Source organism: Pongo pygmaeus, chromosome X (genome assembly GCF_028885625.2).
Source record: "Pongo pygmaeus isolate AG05252 chromosome X, NHGRI_mPonPyg2-v2.0_pri, whole genome shotgun sequence".
Classification (NCBI taxonomy): Eukaryota; Metazoa; Chordata; class Mammalia; order Primates; family Hominidae; genus Pongo; species Pongo pygmaeus.
In genome coordinates this window covers 123,727,781-123,749,319 of record NC_072396.2, presented here as the reverse complement: position 1 = coordinate 123,749,319, position 21,539 = coordinate 123,727,781, and the positions used below count along the sequence as shown (strand labels likewise).

Below are 21,539 nucleotides of genomic sequence, written 5' to 3'. Positions count from 1 at the left end.
GGTCCGGCTCCTGGTGAAACATTTAGTTTTACGCAGGGCTATTTCTCCCACCAAGATTGTAGTCAATTCCAGGAAAACAGAGAAAACCCACTTTCTTTCCTTCTTTTTTGCACTCTTGCTGTATTGAGCACACAGTAGGTGCTGTGTAAATTCCCGCCGACAGACACTCATTGATTAACTGCTTTCGTGACACAAGTTGGCAGATAGGGACTGAAGTTATTGAGAGACTCTGACTCCAGGTGGAGTGATAGATTTGGCTACAGTGATTGAGCGGCTTGCTACCTTGCAGTACCCTCTTCTCTGGGCCCCTTTTGTATCTTGTAATCTTTTGCACTTAAGTTGATACATGAAATACAGACTTGCAATCGTGATCAGAACTGTGTAAACAGTGTCTGTGTTTGTAATTGGGATACAGTATGGACTTGAAACTGGCTAACATGAGAAGCGGCGCTGTGGATGATTTTCTTGGCAAGCGTTTCATTTTTTACTACGTTTTCGCAGTAAGCTATCACACAAAGCTAATGATGCACGATGCACAGAGCATTTCAAGCTACTCTCTGAAGAAAAGGCACCTCGGGGAGCTGACTGTTTTGTTTTGTTTTAATGTAAAGTCCATTGCAGACCTAAATCCCTTACAAGGAACATGGTCTCAGTGTCGCGCCGCTTAAAAATCCAGGGAAAAGCGTCAGACAAGCCGTGGGCTACCAACATTCATCTGAGGGCACCTTCTAACCATATTCTCGAACCTCAGAGAACCTTCCTAAATTCCCTTTCTGGAGTCCCCGCCCTCCGCTTGTCACCGTAGCGCGTCAAAGGCCCGTAGTCGTCACTGGAGGGAAAAAAGTACGTCGCGCGAGATTCTGCGACGGGATTTGGAAGTTAGGGAACAGCCGCGGCGCAAGCGCACTGGCCTCACAACCCCGGACGGCACGCGGGTAGGTAGGCTAGAACCTAGAGGAGGGGAGCAGAGCGTGCTGGGGTCTTTTATCGCTCTCCGCGCAGTGCGTGGGTCTGCGGATCCGTGGAGGTGCGGAGCCTGACTCGGCCTCCCCGGCTCGCGCGTGAGTGCGGCGGAAGCCCTTCTGCTTCTCCACGAGTTAGAGTGCAGCGGACGTGCACCCCGGTGTCGGGACGCAAGCTCGTGCTCCTCTTTTCCTCCTAACGGTGGCCCCCACGCACACACTCCAGTCCCCCCGAGAGTTGATCTTCGCCCCTCAGCGCGCCCCTCCTTACCCGGCCCCTCCCACCGGTCCCCCGTTTCCGCCCGCTTGCTAGCTGCCTAGCTCGCGGTCCGTAGTCGGCTTCGTCCCTGGGGTCCCTGCTTGGGGGCGGAGAAGATGGCTGGAGGACGTCTGCTGTTGGGGGGCGACTTCCTGTCGCCGCCGCCGCTGCCCCCCCTCCCGCCGCCGCCGCTGCCGCCCCTCCCGCCGCCCCCGCCCGAGCCGGTGCTGGAGCAGTGGCGCTATAGCCACGAAAGTGACTGGCAGTGGGCTCTGCGGCGCAGCTTCATCTGTCGGCACCTGCACAGCTATCCCGGGGCTGCCCTCGACCAGCTCCTCGCGCTCTCCGCCGCCTGGACCAACCACGTCTTCCTGGGCTGCAGGTGAGGAAGGTGTGGGTGTCGGGTTAGGGACGGGGGGTGAGAAATCGGTGATGGGGGATCGGGTTAGGGACGGCGCTGGAGGGATCGATGATGGTGGTTGGAATAGGGACGGGGGCGGGATGCGGAGGATAGCTTGGAGGCTGGAGATTTGGAGGTGCTGGAGGGCACTAGAGGGATCACTATTGGCCTGGGGGTGGGGTGGCCGACTGTGGTGGTTGGGCATGACATAACAGCTAGGAGGGTGCAGAGATCGCGGAAGCGGCCTCTCCAGGACCAGGGATGGAGACGAAGCAGCGCCTAGAAGAGGATTATTGAGAGGTGGTCATTGTAGTTGGTGGCAGTATTAGAGGACGTGGGAAATGATGAATAGCAGCATCTCGGACCTGCGTAGGGCCTTCCAAGGATGCAGTATCCGCAGAGAATATATTCGACAGTTGGGGTTGTGGGGGAAGGGCGAGGGGACCCCACTGTTCTAGTCTCCTCCTGACCACTCTCTTTTTCCATTCCTCTTAAATACCCCCCTCTACTTGCAGCCCCCTAGCAGGGTCTTACTGTCTTCTCCTGGGGAGGCGGTACGTATCAGCTCTCTGAGCCGCAGCAGCGTCAGCCTTGCTTGTAGATTTGCGCATAATGTGTCTGGACTCAAACAAAGAAATGGATATATCTACTGTAAAAATGGATTGCCCTCTTTTTACCCTAAATGGCATCAGAAGGATTAACATTTGGCTCTGAGTGAGGTTTTAGGTGTGTGTGTCTGGGGTGGGGGTGGGGGTGGGGGTGTGTGTGTGTGTTTGTTTTTCCCCCCTTTCCTAGAACCTGGTGACGTTTTGAACAGGCCTCTTAGAAAGCTCTTTGCATTCAATGGAGACTGCAGTATGGTTCCAACGCAGCGTGTTTTTTTTTTTTTTTTTTTTGAACAGGCTACTTGGACCTCTGTCCTTCAGAACCCCTAAATCGGCCCTATACTAGACTAGTCATTCTTTGATAGACTGGGAGACGACTTCTTTTGACATTCCTGCAATCATAGTTTTTTTAAATCAGGAAGGGTGAGAGATTCTGGAATATGATCATATCAATTTTGGCCAGTTCAGTTCCAGGAGTGACTGTAACAGATGCAGAAAAATAGGATTGTCTCCTCCTGCCCTTAATTATTGAACATGGCATTCAGTGTGATACACTTTGCTCTCATCACAGACATTATTTTTCTGTCTTCTCAAGGTTAGCATAATTTCTACCTCCAGAGATAATGATTAGGAGGAGCTGGTTACAACTGAAGAAGCCTTAGTTATTGAACAAGTCAGGTAAATCTACTTGACCTTTGCCTAAGAGTGTTGTTCTTGAGTTCAAAAGTTACCTTTATCCTATAATCATAAGTCTCCATAATATCACAGAAGGCTGTCGGAAATCTGAATCCTTAAAATAAAAACAAAAACTTAAATGAGGATAACCATTCTTTGTGTTAATAATAAATCTTACCTTCCCACTAGAATGGAAGCTCCCTTAGGGATAGGGATTTTGCTTTCTTGTTTACACCTTTATCCTCAGTGCCTAGAAGATTGCCTGGTAAATAATAGCTGCTCAATAAATGTGTGTGGAGTGAGTGGATGTATACAGCTTTATGATGTACAACACATTTTAAATATTTATTATTTCATTTCCTACAACAACCTTGGGGATTAGGTGGCGTCTCATTTTTACTGCTAAATCAGTGGAGGCCAAGAAGTTAAGTGACGTTTCCAAGGTCTTACAGCTGGGGCTAGGACGTAGGTCTTCTGATGCCCAGACTGATGCTCTTTCCACTGAGCCACAGCTGCCATATTTGGGAAGGATGGATCATGAGTGAAAGCAAGTAACTGACATAAGCCACATCATTATATCTCAGGATTTAATTCCAAGAACAACACCCTTGTACATAACCAGGGCATTAAAAACACAAAGTAGGCCAATGGTAGTTGGTGTTAAAGGCTCAAGCATTGCAGGCTGTTGTGTGTGCACACAGGTGCATCTGTGGATACTATGTATGCTACATTGTACATACTATGTATGTACACATTACATTGTAGCTAAGTCAGTTTAGTTAATACAAGAATTGCCATTCTTGTATTAATTGCCATTCTTGTATTAATGAATTGCCATTCATTATCAAATAGCTTAACTGAAAAGTAATGTTTGCATTATATCTGATAGCTTCCATATAGAAGAAAGGGAAGGGCCAATGAAGACTCTTGGAAGCTAGGGACCAAGTGCAGTCTTTAGATGGGCTTTATGTTACCTCTCATCTTCAGGTGGGTAAAACTTGTGTTCCAATACTTGTTGATGTTAATGTAGATTTTGGCAGAGTTCTTGTTTTCTGTGGCAGAATACTCTTCTCTCAAGTGAATTGCAGAATACATGGTGAAATAGCTCTTTCTAAACTTAAATTGTTAATTTTTTTTTTTTTTTTTTTTGAGACAGAGTCTTGCTCTGTCGCCCAGGCAGGAGTGCAGTGGCACGATCTTGGCTCACTGCAACCTCCACCTCCTGGGTTCAAGCAATTCTCATGTCTCAGCCTCCCGAGTAGCTGGGATTGCAGACATGCACCACCACACCCGGCTCATTTTTGTATTTTTGGTAGAGACGGGGTTTCGCCATTTTGGCCAGGCTGGTCTCGAACTCTGGGGGTCAAGTGATCCGCCAGCCTCGGCTTCCCAAAGTGCTAGGATTACAGGAGTGAGTCACTGCACCTGGCCTTAAATTGTTGATTTGTTGCTCAAGGTTTATCACTTGACTTTTGGAACAGGCTGTGAAGAATAGCACAAAGGAGTTTCCTTGCTCTTTTTTCCCTCTGGCAAAATGTTTTGTATTCCATTTTACTTGGAGCTGAAATAAATTTCTAGGTCAAAGAAATCTTTGAAAATTCCTTCATCATAAGACCAAGCCAGGAGGAACTCAGATGTGCAGGGAAACAGACCATATTTCATTCCTTTTGGTGATGGTGGCAATTTCCACAGAACAAATTTGAATATCTTCTTGACTCTGTAACTGGGGAGTTCAAACTTAAGTACACATCAAAATCACCTGTTAGGCTTGTTAAAACAGATTGCTGGGTCCCAGCCCCAGGGTGTCTGACTCGGTAGGTCTGAGGTGGGGCCTCAGATTTTGTATTTTTGACAAGTTCCCAGGTGATGCCGATGTTGCTGATCCAGAGATCAGCACTCAGAACCACTGCTTTGTAGGATAAAATAAAAATGTTTCTATTCTGTTTTTTAATCATTTTCTCCCTCATTGTCCAGGCAACCAGAAAGCTCAAATGGCTAAAATTGTTTCACTTCATTTTTTCATTTGTCTGTTTCATCCAAGTAAACAACTTAACCAAGAATTTTTTTCTGCAGGCAATTTCTAAGATATGTCTTGTGGCTAGTGAAAAAGTAGTTCAGTTTTCTGACCAACTACATCTACAGCACTTAAATAATTGTACATATGAATTCCTAAAGAACTGTGTGATTTTTACTTAAAATTGTAGATAGTGTATTTATATTTAATAAAGCAGTTTGATTAACTGGGGCATTTAGTTTTCCAGTCATTGTCGATCAATAAGATTAGAAGGAGAATCCTGGCCTACTATTTACCTTTGATGAGACATTAATTAATAGATAAAATATACCTTAAAATGAAACCAGCTTTGCTCCCTTATTTGTCTTTTCCTGGTTGATACAAGACTGGTGTTTGGAAGGTAGATGCTGGCTGGGCTCATGTTGCAAAACTGCACATAGTAGGGAGAGTGCATAAATCACTAGCTAATGAAATGGGTGTGAGAGCTTTTGAAAGATTATCAATAATCTGGGTGTATGTTATTAACTTATGATATCAGGAGTCTTATCAATTGTTGTTGTTGTTGTTTTAATAGAGATGGGGTTTCCCTCTGTGGCTCAGGCTGATCTTGAACTCCTGAGCTCAAGTGATCCACTTGCCTTGGCCTCCCAAAGTGCTGGGATTACAAGGGTGAGCCACCGCGCCTGGCCTGAGTCTTTTTTTCCTTTTCTTTTTCTTTTTTTTTTTTGTGACAATGTTTCGCTCTTGTTTCCCAGGCTGGAGTGCAATGGCGCGATCTCAGCTCACCGCAACCTCCGCCTCCCGGGTTCAAGCGATTCTCCTGCCTCAGCCTCCCTAGTAGCTGGGATTACAGGCGTGCAACCACCACGCCCGACTAATTTTGTATTTTTAGTGGAGGCAGGGTTTCTCCATGTTGGTCAGGCTGGTCTTGAACTCCCGACCTCAGATGATCTGCCCGCCTCAGCCTCCGAAAGTGCTGAGATTACAGGCATGAGCCACTGCTCCCAGCTTTTTTTTTTCTTCTTCTTCTTCTTCTTTTTTTTTTTTTGAGAGAACCTTGCTCTGTCACCCAGACTGAAGTGCAATGGTGCGATCTCAGCTCAGTGCAGCCTCCACCTCCCGAGTGCAAGTGATTCTCCTGCCTCCACCTTCCGAGTAGCTGGGATTACAGGCGTGCACCACCACGCCCAGCTAATTTTGTTTGTATTTTCAGTAGAGACGGGGTTTCACTACGTTGGCCAGGCTGGTCCTGACCTCAGGTGAGCCGCCCACCTGGGCCTCCCGAAGTGCTGGGATTACAGGCATCAGCCATTTTGCCAGGCTCTGGCCCAAGTCTTATGAAAAGTTTTTTTTTTTTTTAATTAGTTTTCCTTATGAATAGTTTTGAATAAACAATTTTATACTTGGAAACTTTAATCTTTGCTTAATTTTCAAATCTCAGCTTTTTTATTTGAACTTAGTAGAACAGTTTAATATACTTTTTTAAAGTTTTGTAAAAAGGCCGTGGCTGGTGGCCCATGCCTGTAATCCCAGCACTTTGGGAGCCTGAGGCTGGCAGATCACGTGAGGTCAGGAGTTTGAGACCAGCCTGGCCAACGTGGTAAAACTCGGGCGTGGTGACGGGTGCTTGTAGTCCCAGCTACTCGGGAGGCTAAGGCGGGAGAATTGCTTGAACCTGGGAAGCAGGGGTTGCAGTGAGCCGAGAATGCGTCATTGCGCTTTAGCTTGGTCGCCAGAGTGAGAGTCCATCTCAAAAAAAAAAAAAAAAAAAGTTTTGTAAGCAGCCATTACTGAGTATTTATTAAATTTCAGCTGCCATTGTATATTATAGTGGTTTATGTTATTCATAAGTATGCATATATATGCACCTGTCTTGTGTCCAGAGATGTAATACTTATGAAGACAGATGTTTTTGTTCATTAGAAATCATCTTTTTATGTGCTAGATATGGTGGGATAGTTGAGTCACATCCTGGTTTCCAAAAGCTTGGTATAATATCAGCTACTTTTGAGAACCATAAGACCTCAGAATTTTGGGGTTCTTTTTTTTCTTTCTCTTTTGAGACAGTCTTGCTCTGTCGCCAAGGCTGGAGTGCAGCCTGTGATCTCGGCTCACTGCAACTTCTGCCTCCCGGGTTCAAGCGATTCTCCTGCCTAAGTCTCCCGAGTAGCTGGGTCTACAGGTGCACACCACCACGACTGGCTAATTTTTATATTTTTAATAGAGACAGGGTTTCACCGTGTTGTCCAGGCTGGTCTTGAACTCCTAGCCTCAAGTGATCCGCCTGCCTCGGCCTCCCAAAGTGCTGGGATTACAGGCATGAGCCACCACGCCCAGCCTGGTTTTCTTTTTTAAGCATTTATAATCTAAAGGGTAACTTAGCAGACTTAAAAATATAGTATGCGTGCATCTTAAAAAATTACTATATTAGACTTGCCTTAATGATATCTTACATTTTATTCAATAATATAAATACTGTATAGCCATTAAAACTCATGTGGTAATGATGTGGAGAAAAGGCTTATGATACAGTAAATTAAAAACAACCCCACCAGATTTCAAATCAACATAGATGACTTGATAGTGATGGGGAGTTATGGAAAACACAGAAAAAGCATTAAAAAATAAACGCCAACATGGCCAGACACGGTGGCTCACGCCTGTAATCCCAGCACTTTGGGGGGCTGAGGCAGGCAGATCACAAGGTCAGGAGTTCGAGACCAACATGGCCAACATGGTGAAACCGTCTCTACTAAAAATACAAAAATTAGCCAGGCAGGATGGTGCGCTCCTGTAATCCCAGCTACTCGGAAGGCTGAGACAGGAGAATCACTTGAACTGAGGAGGCAGAGGCTGCAGTGAGCCGAGATCGCGCCATTGCACTCCAGCCTGGGCAATAGAGTGAGACTCAGTCTCAAAAAAAAAAAAATTAATTAAAAAAAACAACCCCAACATGTTGATGAAGTTATCAGTGGTTGGGGTTATTATAACTATTTTTGAGACAGGTTCTCACTCTGTCACCCAGGCTGGAGTGCAGTGGTGTGATCACAGCTCACTGTAGCCTCAACTTCCTAGGCTCAAGTGATTTGAGTAGCTGGGATTACAGGTGTATGCCACCACGCCCAGCTTCTTTTTTTTTTTTTTCTTTTTAGAGACAGGGTCTTGCCATGTTGCCCAGGCTGATCTTGAATTCCTGGGCTTAAGTGATCCTCTTGCCTTGGTCTCCCAGAGTGTTAGGATTACAGGTGTGAGCCACCGCTCCCAGCCAGTGGTTGGGAATGTAGGTGCTTTTCTTGGTGGATTTTCTAAAATGCCTGGTGTTAAAGGTGTTACTTTAAAACATACTATTAAAAAATAGACTCTGGAGAAAGTGAATAATAAAAGCTTTACTGCCTTGGCTTACTTTAAATATGTGGCACCACTTCTTTATCTTTGGATAGCTACTCTGGATTGTAGAAGCCTCGTGGTCTTACTAAACACTCTAGATTCATATTTACATTGTTCTTTGAATAGTGAAGTGTTTATTAGGTACTATACGGTCTTTTTCATTATTGTTCAAGCTGGCTGGGCTTCTTCAGTATTATGACTTCATAGCAAAGGACAGAGAACTGTATCAGCAACCTATGTAAAGACTTATTTTTATGGCCTATGGGTGAAGTTGAATTTTGTGGCAGATGTAATGAATAGGGTATAGTAAGTAGGTAGAATAATCACTAATGCTGGAAGAAACCTGAGAAAAGTGAGCATGAATGAGTGAGCCCTAAGTGCATCACACCATAAGACATATATGCCATTTGCAATTGTATACTGTATTTGAAATCAGGCTCTAACTGAAGGTCTGGAGAATATTGACTGGAATTCAAGGTAAGTTGCCTGGTTGTAGGGCCACTTTTGATAACAGGCGTGGGATTAGTAGTTTAAGATTTATAGACTCATCTCATTTTCATAGACCTTTTTTTTTTTTTTTTTTTTTTGAGATGGAGTTTCACTCTTGTTGCCCAGGCTGGAGTGCGATGGCGTGATCTCGGCTCACTGCAACCTCTGCCTCCCAGGTTCAAGTGATTCTCCTGTCTCAGCCTCCCAAGTAGCTGGGACTACAGGCATGCACCATCACACCCGGCTAATTTTTGTATTTTTAGTAGAGACAGGGTCTCTCTATGTTGGTCAGGCTGGTCTCGAATTCCCGACCTCAGGTGATCTGCCTGCCTTGGCCTCCCAAAGTGTTGGGATTACAGGCGTGAGCCACATGCGCCCGGCTTTTGTTTTTATCTCATACTTTGGAAATTGTACTCCCAAATTTGAATGGAAGTGATATGTAGAATGTATTGTGTTTTATTTTATTTTATTTTATTATTATTTTTGAGACAGAGTCTCGTTCTTGTCGTCCAGGCTGGAGTGCAGTGGTGCAATCTCAGCTCACTGCAACCTCCGCCTCCCAGGTTCAAGCGATTCTCCTGCCTCAGCCTCCTGAGTAGCTGGGATTACAGGCGCCTGCTACCACACCCGGCTAATTTTTGTATTTTTAGTAGAGACGGGGTTTTACCATGTTGGGCAAGCTGGTCTTGAACTCCTGACCTTAGGTGATCTGCCCACCTCAGCCTCCCAAAGTGTTGGGATTACAGGTGTGAGCCACCCCGCCCAGCCATATTGTGTTTTAGACTGTGCTTTCTGATGTTCAGATAAGAGTCAATGAAAATAAAATTACTCTTGGTATTTAAATACTCGTGCTAGCTTTAGCAGCAACAGTTGTCAGTGGGAAGTACAGGTTACAACTGAGCTAGCTTCCAGCAATCTGTCGGGGAGGCCACCATGCCTTGACTTCTGCTTTGCGTGGAATGATACGTGATGGGTGTGCAAGCTGTTCTACTGAAAATGGAAAATGTTACCCTCCTTCTGGTTCAGAACCGATTCATGTAAAGGTATGATAGTTACTCATTTTCAGAACTTTCTTCCCAAATGCTACCAGGAATCTCTTTTTCGGTCCTAGGCTGGGGAAGGCTCTGAAGGTAGGAAGGGAGAGCAGGTAACCGTGATAACAAACACTTTACTTGAGCTCCTGTTTCTGTTTCTCTGTAGTAAAATGTTATTCTATCAAGCAGCCAATCTTCATAAGGAACCTTTTTTTTTTTTTTTTTTTTTTAAAGAGACCATCTCAGCCGGGTGCAGTTGCTCACAGCTGTAATCCTAGCACTTTGGGAGGCTGAGGCAGGTGGATTACCTGAGATCAGGAGTTCAAGGTCAGCCTGGTCAACATGGCAAAACCCCGTCTCTACTGAAAAATACAAAAATTAGCCAGGCGTGGTGGCGCATGCCTGTAATCCCAGCTACTTGGGAGGCTGAGGCAGGAGAAGTGCTTGAACCCAGGAGGTGGAGGTTGCAGTGAGCTGATATTGTGCCACTGCACTCCAGCCTGGGAGACAGAGCAAGACTCCCTCTAAAAAAAAAAAAAAAAAAAGAGACAGAGTCTTACTCTGTCACCCAGGCTGGAGTGCAGTGGTGCGATCACAGCTCACTGCAGCCTTGACCTTCCCAGCTCAAGTGATCCTCCCACCTCAGCCTCCCAAGTAGCTGGGACTACAGGCATGGGTCACCATGCCTGGCTGCGTTTTTTGTTTGTTTGTTATTTTTATTTTTTGTAATGATGGTGTTTCGCCATGTTGCCCAGGCTGGTCTTGAATTCCTGGCTTCAAGTGATCTGCCCACCTCCACCTCTCAATGTGCTGGGATTACAGGCATGAACCACTGTGCTCAGCCAGGAGCCATTTTTTAAATTGTGTATTTTAAAGCTTTGTCTTAAAATTTCAAACACACAAAAGTAGAAAAGAGTTTAATGAATCCCATGTACCCATCACTCAGCAATCATCAGCAGTCTGCCACGCTACCCTTCTTCATCTATTCTGCTGTAGGTTTTTGTGGGCAATAGTCTGGAGTATATTTTTTAAAATCCTGACATCATTTCACCTGTACATTCTTCAGTACACATCTGTATCAGATAAGAATTTTTAAAAATAGTCACCATACCATTATTCATATTCAACAAAATTAATAGTAATTTCTTAAAAATCACCCAATGCCTATTGCATGTTCAGTTTTCTTCATTTCTCTCAAATGTCTTTTTACAGCTCGTTTGATTCATTCATGATACAAAGTCTATACAATGTATTTGATTGATCCATCTCCTTTAACCTATAACCACTCCCTCTTCCTTTTATTTTCATTCTACAGTATTTATTTGATGAGGAAACTGGGCTGTCACATACTGTTCCCTCATTCTGGAGTTGGATAGTTCCATTCTTGTGTTTCACATGTTTCTGGGAGTCAGGAACTTGATTAGGTTCAGGTTCAATTCTCTGGAGAGCCATAATGCTTTCTAGATAGTGCCGTGATATCCTATTGTATCACATCGTGGGGTACATGTTTGGTTGTCCCACTTTTAGTGATATTAAGATGATAAAGTCCCCAATCAGCTTTTTAAACTGAAATTTTTCTTGAGATAATTATAGATTGACATGCAACTGTAAGAAATAATAGAAAGAGATGGCCGGGTGCGGTGGCTTATGCCTGTAATCCCAGCACTTTGGAAGGTTGAGGCTGGCGGAGAGGTCAGGAGTTTGACACCAGCCTGGTCAATATGATGAGACCCTTGTCCTACTAAAAATACAAAAATTAGCCCCGCATGGTGGTGCATGCTTATAGTCCCAGCTACTTGGGAGACTGAGGCAGGAGAATCACTTGAATCCAGGAGGCGGAGGTTGCGGTGAGCCAAGGTCGCGCCATTGCATTCCAGCATGGGTGACAGAGTGAGACTCTGTTTCAAAAAAAATAAAAAGTTCCTTTTTGTCCCAAGTAGTGTTCCATAGTGTGTGTGTACCAGAATCTAACTATTCACCTGTTGAAGGACATATGGGCTGATTGTAGTTTTGGGCTGTTACAAATAAAGCTGCTATGAACATTCAAGTACAGGTTTTTGTGTGAACATAAGTTCTCATTTCTCTGGAATAAATGTCCAAGAGTATAATTGCAATCGCTGGATCAAGTGGTCACTGATTTTTTTTTTTTTTTTTTTTGGAGGCGGCATTTCATTCTTGTTGCCCAGGCTGGAGTGCAATGGTGCGATCTTGGCTCACTGCAACGTCCGCCTCCTGGGTTCAAGTGATTCTCCTGCCTCAGCCTCCAGAGTAGCTGGGATTAGAAGCATGCATCACCACGCCCAGCTAATTTTGTCTTTTTAGTAGAGACGGTGTTTCTCCATGTTGGTCAGGCTGGTCTCGAACTCCCGACCTCAGGTGATCTGCCCACCTTGGCCTCCCAAAGTGCTGGGATTACAAGCGTGAGCCACTGCACCCGGCCTGATGTTTGGTTTTATAAGAAACTACCAAACTGTTTTCCAGAGTGACTGTATCATTTTATATTCCCAGCAGCAATGTCTGAGTGATCCAGTTTCTCCTGATTTTTGCCAGCATTTGGTATTGTCACTTTTTTTTTTTTTTTTTTTTGTTTTGAGATGGAGTTTTGCTCTGTCACTCAGGCTGGAGTGCAGTGGCACAATCTCGGCTCACTGCAACCTCTGCCTCCCAGATTCAAGCGATTCTCCTGCCTCAGCCTCCTGAGAAGCTAGGATTACAGGCGCATGCCACCACGCCAGGCTAATTTTTGTATTTTTAGTAGAGACGGGGTTTCACCATGTTGGTCAGGCTGATCTCGAACTCCTGACCTCGTGATCTACCCGCCTCAGCCTCCCAAAGTGCTGGGATTACAGGCGTGAGCTACTGTGCCCAGCCATTGTCACTTTTTTATTTTGGCCATTCTAATAAGTGTATAGTGATACCTCATTGTGATTTTAAATTGCATTTCCCTAGTGGCTAGTGATGAACATCTTTTCATGTGCTTATTTGCAATCTGTCCTCTTTGGTGAAATATTTTGTTTATGTCTTTTCTTCATTTTTTAATTTGATTTTTTTTTCTATTGAGTTTTAGGTACTACTAGTCTTCTGTCAAGTGTGTGGTTTACAGATATTTTCTCCCAGTCTGCAGCTTGACTTTTCGTCCTCTTCACAGTCTTTCAACGGCAAAACTTTTTACTCTTTTTTTTTTTTTTTTTTTTGAGACGGAGTCTCGCTCTGTCACCCAGACCTAGACTGGAGTGTAGTGGCGCGATCTCGGCTCACTGCAACCTCCACCTCCCTGGTTTGAGTGATTCTCCTGCCTCAGTCTTACAAGAAGCTTGGACTACAGGTGTGTACCACCATGCCCAGCTATTTTTTTTTTTTCTATTTTTGTAGAGATGGGGGTTTGCCATGTTGGCCAGGCTGGTCTTGAACTCCTGACCTCAAGTGATCCACCCACCTCGGCCTCCCAAAGTGCTGGGATTACAGGAGTGAGCCACCACACCCAGCCAAAACTTTTTAATTTCAATGAGGTCCATTTTATCACCAGTTTCTTTATGGATCATGCTTGGTATCAAGCCTAAGAACTGTTTGCCTAGCCCTAGATCCCACAGATTTTCTCCTGTGTTTTTTTCAATAAAAGTTTCATAGTTTTACATTTAGGTTTATGATGTATTTTGAGTTAGTTTTGTGTAAGGTGTGAGGTTTAGGTTGTAGAGTTGTTTTTTTTTTTTTTTTTTTTTTGCCTATGGATGCCCACTTGTTCCGGCGCCATTTTTTGAGAAGGCTATCCTTCCTCCATTGAATTGTCTTGGCACCTTTGTCAATAATCAGTAGAGAATATTTGCTTGGGTCTGACTGAGTTCTTCCCCCATTAGCTTTTCACCTAATAGGTTTAGCAGCCATTGATAATTTCTTTTCTTTTTTTTTTTTTTTTTTTTTTTTGAGATGGAGTCTAGCTCTGTCGCCCAGGCTGGAGTGCAGTGGCATGATCTCGGCTCGCTGCAGCCTCTGCCTCCCAGGTTCAAGCAGTTTTCCTGCCTCAGCCTCCTGAGTAGCTGGTATTACAGGTGTCCACCACCATACCCGGGTAATTTTTGTGTTTTTAGTAGAGATGGAGTTTCACCATGTTGGCCAGGCTGTTCTCGAACTCCTGACCTCAAGTGATCCACCCGCTTAGGCCTTCCAAAGTGCTGAGATTACAGGTGTGAGCCACCATGCCTGCCTCATGATCATTTTTTATTTTATTATAGGTTACAAAATGGTAGTAGTCCATTCCTTCATTTATTAGCTGGAATGCTTCTCTAAAAGACATTTTCCTCATCATCTCTTTGGTTGCTCTAAGTACAATTTATACAGGAAAACACAGGATAAATGTTTGCTTTCTTCCTTTCATATTTGCCTGTTTGCAGAATAATGACATGGTTCCTTCCATCCTCCAAAGGTGACTAATAATAGTTTGTAAGTATCATTATGAACTAATGGATTTTCAACATATTTGATATATTTCAATCCATTGCCATCATTGTTCTTATCAATATTTGAGTTGGCTCACTTTGCCAGTAAGAGTCTATTCAAATTGGCTTCTGAGTCCATTTGACACAACGCCTTTGATCTTTGACAGTTTCCTTGGTTTTAGGTGCTAGAAGATTTCTCAGGCTCACCTTAGACATTTCCTGCCACAGACTTAGAATCAGCCATTTCTCTAAGGACCCTGATTCCATTTCATGAGAAATAATAGAGACCACAGTCAAAACAGATCGTGAATTTATACTGATATTTTCAATTCAAATTAAAGATAAGGTTTTTGCTAAAATTTTTTGAGTTTATATTTGTATGTCTTATGCTGAAAAATCTTGATTCCTAATTAGTAACATAATTATTCATTTGATGGATAAATATTTTAGGGCCGATTCTTTGGTTTTATAGCCAAGATGCCCTGTTGATAAAGTCTTGTGGGAGCAATTATAAGACTGGCTTATTTTGAAGCTTTTTAAAAAAGACATCCTTACCTGTTTTAACTGTAGATTATATTAACTTAAATAGGTACAGCCCACGCTTGATGGAAAAAATTCTCCAAATGGCTGAAGGTATTGATATTGGGGAGATGCCTTCATATGATCTGGTGCTGTCCAAGCCTTCCAAAGGTCAAAAACGCCACCTCTCTACATGTGATGGTGAGTATACTTGTTTCTGAAAGGTGGGATCTGAAGAAACAACATGGCTTTAAAAAAATGATATGAGTGTGGTATATGATTTCAAATAACATTGGTAACATTAGTTCTTATGGGTAAAAGAGTTTTAGCTTTTAATTATATACAATTTTTTGAGGATGCTAAATAGAATTGAAAATTAAGAATATTGAAATCATGTTATTATGCAGTCCTTGAAATTTATGCCATGGAACCGCCCTCTAAATAAAATCTTATACTGTGATCACTTGAGCATCTAAGTCACTAAATCCTCTTGGATGGGTCCAGGATGGACGAGCTTTCTACTGAGCAGTGTTACAGGGAGGAAGCTCTAGTGTCTAGTATAGCTTCATCAGAGTTCTTCCATAGCTTTAAATTTGGCATCTCACATAAATCATTAGTTTCCAGCTGTTGTTTGTTCTAGAAAGAAAATAGAGCAAACACCCTTTTGTGATGAATGGGTCAGAGCTGAGGTTTTGAAGCTGAAAACTTTTGGAATCTTTTGATAATTCTTTTTCTTTGATTTTTAGTCACAACTATGTAAAGCACCATCACAGAGTCACTCACCTCTGATACAAAAGAGAAAGGCTTTGTAACTGCCTCTGCTCATCATCTGTCTTGCATTAGAGCCATCTGTTCCATTTTCAATCCTTAAGTGAGCTTTTCAGCATGGGTGGTATGAGATTGTACTGGAACAATCTTCCAGTCCACTTCACCTTCCAGCACAAGTGAAGAGAATACTTCACCTGTGCTTTAGCTCATTTGATGCAAAAGCAGCTACCAGTCGTGTGGTGGTGACCTGCATACTTGACTCAATTGTGTATTTTCTATCAAGGGTCTTCCCTTACATGTGGAAAGACAGGGAGCATCCCTCCTTATGCTGGAATCTTACATTGATAATTGAGTCCCTTCACCCAAATGGCGTGAAGTTTTTGTGATGGAAGTATCTCGTACCAACAATGCAGCTTGCAAATAATATGGTTGGTACTATTTTCCTGCTTGGTTCTTTTGAAATATTCCCATTTTAATGAATTGTAAATTTCACTCATTCTATAGGTCAAAATCCTCCTAAAAAGCAAGCCGGTTCCAAATTCCATGCGAGACCTCGTTTTGAGCCTGTACATTTTGTAGCTAGTAGTTCAAAAGATGAAAGACAGGAAGATCCTTATGGCCCTCAAACAAAAGAGGTAAATGAACAAACACATTTTGCCAGCATGCCAAGAGACATCTACCAAGATTACACTCAAGACTCTTTCAGTATACAAGATGGGAATTCTCAGTATTGTGATTCATCAGGATTCATTCTCACAAAAGACCAGCCTGTAACAGCCAACATGTATTTTGACAGTGGGAACCCTGCCCCAAGCACCACATCACAGCAGGCAAACTCTCAGTCAACTCCTGAGCCTTCACCATCACAGACATTTCCCGAGTCTGTGGTAGCCGAGAAGCAGTATTTTATTGAAAAATTAACGGCGACAATCTGGAAGAACCTTTCTAATCCAGAGATGACTTCTGGATCTGATAAAATTAATTATACATATATGTTAACTCGTTGTATTCAGGCGTGTAAGACAAATCCTGAGTATATATATGCTCCTTTAAAGGAAATTCCTCCTGCCGACATCCCCAAAAATAAAAAACTTCTAACTGATGGCTATGCTTGTGAAGTTAGATGCCAAAATATCTACTTAACTACAGGTTATGCTGGCAGCAAGAATGGGTCCAGGGATCGAGCTACAGAGCTAGCTGTAAAACTCTTGCAGAAACGTATTGAAGTTAGAGTTGTCCGGCGGAAATTCAAGCATACATTTGGAGAGGACCTCGTGGTGTGTCAGATTGGCATGTCCTCCTATGAATTTCCTCCAGCTCTGAAACCACCAGAAGATCTGGTGGTGCTGGGTAAAGATGCTGCCGGGCAGCCAATTTTTAATGCTTCTGCCAAACACTGGACCAATTTTGTCATCACAGAAAATGCAAATGATGCAATTGGTATCCTTAACAATTCTGCCTCATTCAACAAGATGTCAATTGAATACAAATATGAGATGATGCCAAATCGCACATGGCGTTGTCGAGTGTTTTTACAAGATCACTGCTTAGCTGAAGGTTATGGAACCAAGAAAACAAGTAAACATGCAGCTGCTGACGAGGCTTTGAAAATTCTTCAGAAAACACAGCCCACTTATCCATCTGTCAAAAGTTCACAATGCCATACAGGCTCTTCACCCAGGGGATCTGGAAAGAAGAAAGATATAAAGGATCTTGTAGTTTATGAGAATTCTTCAAATCCCGTGTGCACGCTGAATGACACAGCTCAGTTTAACCGAATGACAGTTGAGTATGTCTATGAAAGGATGACAGGCCTCCGCTGGAAATGCAAAGTGATTCTAGAGAGTGAAGTAATTGCAGAAGCAGTTGGGGTGAAGAAAACTGTCAAATATGAAGCTGCTGGGGAAGCTGTGAAAACCCTCAAAAAGACCCAGCCAACTGTCATTAACAACTTGAAGAAAGGAGCTGTTGAAGATGTGATTTCAAGAAATGAAATTCAGGGCCGCTCAGCAGAGGAGGCTTACAAACAGCAAATCAAAGAAGATAATATTGGAAATCAGCTGCTGAGAAAGATGGGTTGGACTGGTGGTGGTTTAGGTAAATCTGGTGAGGGCATACGGGAGCCTATCTCAGTCAAAGAGCAGCATAAGCGGGAAGGGCTTGGTCTGGATGTAGAGAGGGTGAATAAAATTGCCAAGAGAGATATTGAACAGATCATCAGAAACTACGCTCGCTCCGAGAGCCACACAGATTTGACTTTCTCTAGAGAGCTGACTAATGACGAACGGAAGCAAATACATCAGATTGCCCAGAAGTATGGTCTTAAGAGTAAGTCTCATGGGGTGGGCCATGATAGGTACCTAGTGGTAGGTAGAAAAAGACGGAAGGAAGACCTACTAGATCAGCTCAAACAGGAAGGCCAGGTGGGCCATTACGAGCTTGTTATGCCTCAAGCAAATTGAGATCTTACTAATTTATTTTGTAAATGCCTAATGAGGCAGATTTTTGAATTAAAGAAATGCTACATGTTCCGGTTGCAGAGTATATTCATAAGATGTCTCACCTTGTTCATTTCACATGGTGGTTTATTAGATATTGGAACCTAAAGAATTCTGTCCACTTGTATTAGCTTAATCCAGCAGATGATATTGTGCAGTTACTGTTTGTGTCTTTGATATTGCTGTGTCCCTCAGATTTTAGTAGTTTGACAAGCAAGAACACATATCCAAATGGAATTTTACCCTGAGAAATTATCATTTTAAAGGGCATAGCACAGCAATCTGCAACAATATGTAAAGTTGATATTGACTACAATAAAAATCCAGTCTTAATTCCAGATTTACTGAAAATGTCAGATCATTTTGTATTAATCTATTTTCATCTTTGTGTGAAGCCAGTTATAGAATGTTTGACAATAAATTGTGCTGTACACGTAAATGTCCTTACCAACTAAATGATGTAAAACTTTCTTAAAGTAATTTTAGTGTTCATTTATTTATAACTTCTACCATGTGATTTCCAGAATATTGGAAGTGATTTACTGTATCTTGTGATATATGGGTTTTAACAAATTCTAGTCTTCACGCTGAGAGAGCACTACTTGAGAGAGCAGTTGAAAGTTTCAAAAACTTTGGTTCAATCTGAAGAAAGGAAGCTTGAACTGTTTGTTCTTGGTGCCTTGCAGAGAGACTCACAGCAACTCTCCATTATAGCTTTTACACGGTTTGGATGTGCAGCACATCCAAGGCAACCACAGCTGTGGTAGAGCTTGGTAAAAGACTGAAGATACATTGGTGCTTTGATGAAAAGGTCAGTTGGCTGGTCCCTCTCTCAAAAAGCTTATTAAGCCTGAAAAGCCAACTTTGTAACATATTTAAAACTGCTATTTTCGCTTATTTCTGGAATGTAAAAAAAAAATGTATAAAAAGAATTAGTGTATGCTTCCTGAATAAAAAGGAGCCAAAGTTGATCAGAATGGTGGCGTGCTCATTTCCGGGCAGCAGCCTTGTAGCAACACTGGGTCTTTGGAGAAGGGAAGTGGTGTTTGCACAGAATAGTTCAGCACCCAGAGCACATGCGGATGAATGTCCAGATTTAACAGATAGGAATCAGTCAACTATCACTTTTTTCCTATGGACCAACATGCTGGCTTCAACCAAATCTTAGGCTGCCCCCTTTTATGTGATTTTATTTTTGTATCTCAGATAAATCAAGTATAACCTCATAACAGCACAGGTGAATTTATCATTGATCATTAGACACCTCTAATGAAATGATGTTCAGGACAATTAGGTGGTTTACAGTGCTTGAAAACATTTAGCACCGTGCTTGACATGTAATTGGCCAACAAGAAATCGTAATTTCCTTTCCCCTGTTTTTTGTTTGTTTGTTTGTTTTTGAGATGGAGTTTCGCTCTTCTTGCCCAGGCTGGAGTGCAGTGGCGCAGTCTCGACTCACTGCAACCTCCACCTCCTGGGTTCAAACGATTCTCCTGTGTCATCCTCCCAAGTAGCTGGGATTACAGGCACCCGCCACCACGCCCGGCTGATTTTTGTATTTTTAGTAGAGACGAGATTTCACCATGTTGGCCAGGCTGGTCTTGAAGTTCTGACCTCAGGTGATCTCCCCACCTTAGCCTCCCAAATTGCTGGGATTACAGGCTTGAGCCACCGCGCCTGGCCCTGTTTTTTATATTTTACATTAAGCAGCTGCCCACTGTAGTTAAATTAATGCTTAAAAAATATAAAGGGATTAGCCTTTACACCTGGATTTCTGTAACTGGTAATCATCTATGGTAACTAAACTGTGATAATTGTTTTCCATTAACTGTCTTCCTACAGTGCATAGCCTTTCTTAATGTTGGTAGGAAGAGAAATGAGGTGTACATTTTATTTTGGCACTTCATATTAACATTGGCAGAAAGAACTAAGCAAAATATTTATAGATTTTATAGGATTTCAATTTTTTTTTTTGAGACAGGGTCCCACTCCGGTTACCTAGTCTGGAGTGCAATGGCACAGTCTTGGCTCACTGCAACCTCCACCTCCCGAGTAGCTGGGACTACAGGTGCGCACTGCCTGGCCTGGCTAATTTTTTGTATTTTTAGTAGAGGTGGGATTCTGGTCTCTGCCAGAGACCAGCTTGGTCTCAAGCTCCTGGAGTTACGCAGTCCACCCTTCTCAGCCTCCCAAAGTGCTAGGATTACAGGCATGAGCCACTACACCCAGGCTGCAAGTTTGTTTTGTTTTTAATTTACAAGGTTCATGCCAACCTTCAGAAGCTATGGTTGAATTTGTGAGTTAGAAAAAACCTGTCTTCAATTCTCTGAGTAAGAGTGGCTTTGGGATTAAGGGATATGAAAACTTCACTGATTACTCTCTTTACATTTCTTTCTTCCCCCAAATGATTTTGAGGTGGGGAAAGGTAGGGGATTGTTAAATATAATCTGGTTTGTCTAGGTGAGTCCAACAGAACAGAATATTAAGGTAGTTACAGTTAGGAAGGCTCCCAAATAATTGCGCCAAGTAGATACAAATTTCGTTACCGGATTTGAGGGGCCAGATTGCCTAACTTCTTAGGATCTGTGATACTGATACAGAATTAGAGCAAAATCACCTAACTTGCTTGAGGATAAAATAATGTTGAGAATGGCGTTGGCATGAATGAGCTGCTGACAAGCTTGCTGTTGTTCCATTTTGTCCCCTTTCAGTTGGTTACTGTATTTTCCCTTTCTTTGAAATGTAGTCATTCTTAACCCAGTAACCTTCCTATAAAATCTGTACAGGTACATGAGCAATTTCAAATTTTATTTGGATTAAGTGCTTTTTATACTGAGGAACTGTTCTTTCCATTTTATATCTAGCTTTTAGTCTCACAGATCTACTTTTTGGATTTTTTCCTCCCCTTTGATGCAAAATGAATGGCAATATCATGCACTTTGTTGGGATTCTTTTTTAGTAGTATACAATGCATTCTCTTTGCTATGAGTAACCCCTGAAGTTGGAGATGGGTCCTAAATAAAGGATTCTAATTGCAGCTTTGGTTCTTCATCATACCTCCTTCCCCACATCAGCACGTGCAGAATTGAAAAGTTCAAACCTGACTGCCATTTGAAAAAGGGACATTGCAAATTTGTTTTCGTTAACTTTGTTATCAATACATGTAGCCTGTGGTGTTAAAAATTTTAAAGGGAGAAAGAGGCAATTAGCATGAAATGTTCAAATGAATGGTTTGTGGTGCCTTTGACCATGCATATGTTGTTTTGGGAGGTCAGCTTGTTGGCTCTGTTGTAAGGTTTTAAACGGATTATCCTATGGAAGAGATTGGGTATAGTGTTTCTCAGGAGGTGTACAAAAGAAAAAAGTTATTAAACCTGACCATTCTGAGTCTCGCCTTACATTTTTTCAGGTATGATTAACAGTGTCAATATTTAAAGCACTCAGCCACATAGCAGGATGAAAAAGTTAATGTAAAACTAATCCACCAAATAGAAAA

General features: G+C 42.7%; 1 protein-coding gene across 2 annotated transcripts; it reads left to right on the top strand.

Moving 5' to 3' along the window:
• The first annotated feature begins 874 nt into the window (after positions 1-874).
• NKRF (NFKB repressing factor) lies at positions 875-19,020 on the top strand. 2 transcript variants are annotated; one of them, XM_063660066.1, is made up of 4 exons: positions 2,563-2,904; positions 3,791-3,888; positions 14,848-14,978; positions 16,050-19,020. In XM_063660066.1, exons 2-4 carry the CDS (start codon positions 3,860-3,862, stop codon positions 18,005-18,007), a joined length of 2,118 nt encoding a protein of 705 aa, XP_063516136.1. In that variant the 5' UTR covers positions 2,563-2,904; positions 3,791-3,859; the 3' UTR covers positions 18,008-19,020. The 2 variants fall into 2 exon arrangements, with proteins under 2 accessions (XP_054329227.2, XP_063516136.1); XM_054473252.2 differs by lacking the exons at positions 2,563-2,904; positions 3,791-3,888 and adding an exon at positions 875-1,603.
• Positions 19,021-21,539: the final 2,519 nt, after the last annotated feature.